Raw genomic sequence first — 5367 nt, forward strand, 5'->3', positions numbered from 1 at the left:
GTTCACTTAAGCGAATACATTCAAAACGAGTTGGCATTGTCGGACTTCACAAGTGGCATTGGGAAGCGCTGAAAAAAAATACTAGCATCTTCTAAGTGAAAATTTACACAATATTTAAGTGCATACTTATCAATATTGAGTCAGTCACACATGTGCTGTAAGAGTACCCTACGCAAATACATATACGGAATAGATTTCTGTTAATTTATACCTTTATGGAAGAGGCAATAAAAATCTTAAAGTAGACTTAATACGACTTTTTATCGATGCAACATGGCTTCTACACTTAGTCTAAACTCCGCAGGAAGCACAATAGACCCGACTGTCGCAGTGCCACATCCCATGTCAATAATAATAAATAATAATTGAACATGAAGATGGTCTAATCCTAATTGATCATTATCTAATCTTGGGATTAATTTATTTTGACTACTGGAGCTTGTTAAAAGGACTGGCAACTGCTAAATACTACAATTATGACTTTTCCCTTTCTCTGTCAAACTTACTTCATTGTCTTTGATCCACTGTTCATCGTTAAATGAAATGAGTAAAGGATACACTTGGAACAACTAATTAGAAATCGCTTTGTTAACAACAGAATCGAGCACGAGATCTTATCTGTCTTTTGTTGAATTGCAAATTTCAATGATTTATGACCAGTAATATAGCGAAATGATTGTCCATTAGTAGACAGTGAAAGTGTTTTATGGACAAGTTCACTATCAATTCCCTAAAATATATGCAATGTATTATATTTAAGAATCGACTATATTTAATTCGAACAAGTACAACATATATAGTTGATATATATCTTTCATTCATATTTATATAAAAAGTTGTAAATTTTTGTATTATAGGCTTATACTATAATTCTCATAAAACAATATAATTATTAATATAATTCTTAATATAATTCTCCATATAATTCTCCTTATAATTCTCCATATAATTCTCCATGTAGTTCTCAATATAATTTCCATTACAATTCTCATTATGTTTGAATGTAATTAACTATAAATTAAAGTTAAATTATTTAAAATAATTGATATGAAGGGTTTGATAAAGAATTGACTGGTGATGTAGAGTTGTAGATGATGTGTTTCTTACGAATGAGGATAAGTTATCAGCTGAACGGCAAAGAGAAACTTTTATAACAAAACATATAAACTGAGTTGATAGATGAAAATAATTTAATTATAGTTTGCGTAAGTGCACAAAGAGATAGATTGTAATTGTGCGTAGCAAGCAAATTGCACACGTTCCAAAAAGTGTCCAAAATGTGTCCAAAAAAACAGCTCTTTTGTAAAAAATTGTTATAAATATTGATGCTTATGAATTTATTGATATTTCTGATTTGGAATTTAAGAAAATTATGCAATTGTTTGCTGAGTAGTTTACAGGTACAAAAATAATGACATAGAATTGAGAGTTTTAAAGTTATTATATCAGAAGTATGTTAGTGGTCCACTGTGATTTTATGGAGTAAGTCAGTGTCCAAAAATAGTTACCTATAGCAAAGACTTAAATAGAAAAAATTATTATGAAAGAATGCATAGACAAAACTTTTGCCGAAAAAGGGTTCAAAAATAAACAACGATTTACTTGCCTAACCTCCAAAAGAGTTAACTACGCAGTCCAATAAGTAAACAAAAACATCTTTAATGTTCTAAGTAATTTTGCAATAAAATACTCTAAGCGGAGACTTCAACGTATTGTAATATTAATAATTGTTTATATTTTCAAACAAAAAAAATCTCAATTAATCAATGAAAAAAGATATGATTATATAAAATATATAAAAGAATAAAATCTTTGCTAAGCAATAATATTGAACATTAAATACTTTTACATACATACATATGGGTGACTAACAACCATTAAATAAAATAAATATCGTTAGGTTCGTCTTCGAAATCGGACACATAAACAAAATTCTTCAGTCTCAGTGCACACCGCTCTCATATAAACGAATAAATATATGCCATTCCATTGCTGAGTTTCATTAGAGCAAGAACTGAGTGATCCGTGAGTTGAAGTAAGATTATTCAATTAAAATGGATTCATTTTTCAATACTGTTAGAGCGCCTGAAAACGCAGTATTATCTACTCGGTCTCCAGAGGCAGTACCTGCAGCAGAATCTGTGGCTATCCCACACAAGAGAGGCTTCTGCAGTTATATTCGCATGCTTTGGACTTTTTTCACAGGTTTTGCAAGTATTTACAATTTCATATACTTGTTGTTGGACTTAGGAGTGTTGGTGAAAAACGCTGGTCGTAAAGGAGTGCGAAAATTTATCACATTATTAAATCCCTTTGATAAACTAAGAAGAATCATCAATAAACCAAAACATAGAACAATGAGTAATGCTGTTATAGAAGGTAAGATCATAATGTTTTCACGTAACGTTTGTGATAAGTACATGATTGGAGAATCTCTTGGTACCGGAACCTTTGGTGATGTTATGAAAGTAAGAGATCGTGAAACTTTTAAAATTTATGCTATAAAAATTGTTGAAAAAAGAAATCAAAATGAACAGCAGTTTTATTCTGAAATGAGCATAATGAAAGAATTAAATCATAAACATATTATCTATGTGCACGAAGCTATTGTAGAATGCACGAAAATATATATCGTTTTGGAATATGTCGATGGTGGTGATTTGTTCAACGTACTTGATGTTGAAGATAGTTTTTCCGAGAAAAAAACGAAAATTGTGATTGCACAATTGGCATCAGCTTTGAAGTATATACATTCCAGAAATATAGTACATCGAGATATTAAGGCTGAAAATATATTGGTGAAAAAAAATTGTGATCAAAATTTTTGCATTAAATTAGCTGATTTTGGTCTGGCAACTCAAGCAACTGATCCACTTTATGACATGTGTGGTACTCCGGCTTATATGTCACCAGAAACCATAAAAAAAGTTGGTTACGGTGTTAAAGTGGATGTATGGGCTACAGGGATTTTAATGTATTTTATACTCAGCGGTTACTTGCCATTCGACAATGATAATAAAGGCCCTATGATCGCATATCACGAAATAGTACATTTCGAACCAGAATTCTCGGAATCGTGCTGGCCTGGCATAACTACAGAGGCAAGGGACATCATTGAGAAAATGTTAAAGAAGAATCCTAATCGACGTTTAACGAGTGAGGAAATTATGCAACACAATTGGATAAGCATACCAACTTAAACACACACACAACTGAAGACATTTCATTAAAAATTTAGTATTGTTCCATTCTTTGTTAAGTAAGTAAATGCGCAAGTGCATCTATCCTAATGATGTCGTATCCATTTTTTTTAATTATAAGTACAATAACACATTTTTAAGTAAATTAAATGGAATAACTAATTACAAATCTTTTATCTTAGAGTATGGAAAGAGATGACAACGATGTACTTGATTTCAATTTATTTCCGGTAAAATTGTTCAAAAATGCGTAATTATTGCGTTGAAGGCGATTATCTTCTTCAATATTAAATGTAAAAAACCTAACCATTTTTAATACTTTTATATTTTTTCAATTAATTTTAGTAATAACAGACAATATAATATATATAAAATGTTATAAAAATTAAATATTATTTTTTAAAATTTGTTTGCATACTTGTATGTAATTTTACATTGTATTGCTTTATGCTGGCTGAACTTCATAAATTATGTTAAAAATAATTATATTAATAAATAATAATAAAAATAAAATTTTGGTTTACACATCAATTATTTAATAATAGGAAAAATTCTCTACATAACATAGAACAAAAGGTGACAATTAATACATTTCACACGCATTTCAATTAATCGACAAAAATGCTATCAAAATTGCTAAATAGTGCCCTTAAATATATAAAATACTTCAATAAAATAAAACGAGGGCGGTTTGATAAGTCAGTGGCATTTTAAATAAAACAAATTTTTTTCAGCAAAAAAACATTTTATTTTTCTACATAATTACCTTTTAGCTCGATACATTTAGTCCAGCGGTTTTCTAATTTTCTTTTTCCCTCCAAATAATTGGTTTTTTCAAAGCTCTCAAAATACTCCGATGGAACTCCCAAGGCTCTAGAAGACCTGGCGCACCAACACAAACATGGCGCAGAAGTATAGATAGAGAACTTAATAATGCAAATTATAACTGGAATAATATATGCTGCAAAATACCCAAAAGAGTTAGGTTTAGACCTATGATAGAGGCCCTATGCTCCACGAGGAGAAGAGGACAACAGTAAGTAAGTAAGTAAAGCTTTCAAAATACGCGTTTGTTTCGGTAATGACTTCTTCATTCGACTCAAATCTTTTACCGCCCAGCCATTTCTTTAAGTTTGGAAACAGAAAATAGTCGCAGGGGGCTAAATTTGGAGAATATCCAAATTTCGTATCCCAATTCGTGGATTTTGGCCACGAATTCTTAGTCAGCACACGAAATTCACTTTTTTCCATTTTCGTAAAAATTCACGAGGTTGCCGCTTTGAACGGCTAATAATAATAAGTATCAAAGTCAGAAGTAGATTATTGACATCAGTTGAACAGGCTTTTAAACTTCGAATATCTTCATAGAGATCATTTTAATTATCTTAATTAAATAATAATTAATTAAAATAATAATTAATTAAATAATTACTTATTTAATTTATTTTTTCTTTATTTTTTTATTCGTTTTCAAATCAAGATTTTTTTTTGTTTAAATCTTAATTTTATTTTTCGAATATTGTTAAAGAACATTTATAAAAATTAATCAAATCGGTAAAACTAGTAATAGTAGTAAAAATTAACCGAGCTCTAATGTTTCAGAGTTAATTATTATTAACATCTATAAACAATAACATAATATTAATATCGCACTAATGTTAGTACCATATTAGTGTTGACAGATACACCAACACCATCTAGTGACAAAAAGCGTTGATACTTTTTATATTTCCCTTTAACCCATATCCGCCCAAGGATTTTTTGTTTGAAATTTTGGTTTTTTCTAAAGCTTAATTAGTGAGGGGGTGGGGTATGTGGAGTGAAGTCATAAATATTTTTGTAAAGCTAAATCTTTATACATTCAAAGTATAAACAAAAAATTTATTAAAAGTGGTAAAATTTGCTGTTCTATTAATCGAACGGCGGATATGGTTTTATATATGTTACCATTATATTTTGTAATAGTATATTTAGAGAATAAATAATGTAATGCATCTACAATTATTTACTTCACGTCATTCAAGTCATTCAAACACTGTTTATACAATATTATTGTATATTCTGCTTCTCTGGATTAGTAAGTTGAAGCCTCTCTCTTCTACGTAATCTGGATTATGAACGCTTGTCCAATAATTCACTTGCTAAAAATTTGGTATCTTCCAGAAGT

At 29.7% G+C, this 5367-nt stretch overlaps 1 protein-coding gene across 1 annotated transcript; it reads left to right on the forward strand.

Moving 5' to 3' along the window:
* Positions 1–2561: 2561 nt before the first annotated feature.
* LOC119688364 (serine/threonine-protein kinase GA29083-like) lies at positions 2562–3200 on the forward strand. Its single transcript, XM_038103042.1, has one exon. The coding sequence runs from the start codon at positions 2562–2564 to the stop codon at positions 3198–3200; it is 639 nt and encodes a 212-aa protein (XP_037958970.1).
* The last annotated feature ends 2167 nt before the right edge of the window (positions 3201–5367 follow it).

The sequence above is a fragment of the Teleopsis dalmanni genome, chromosome X, assembly GCF_002237135.1.
Source record: "Teleopsis dalmanni isolate 2A chromosome X, ASM223713v2, whole genome shotgun sequence".
Classification (NCBI taxonomy): domain Eukaryota; kingdom Metazoa; phylum Arthropoda; class Insecta; order Diptera; family Diopsidae; genus Teleopsis; species Teleopsis dalmanni.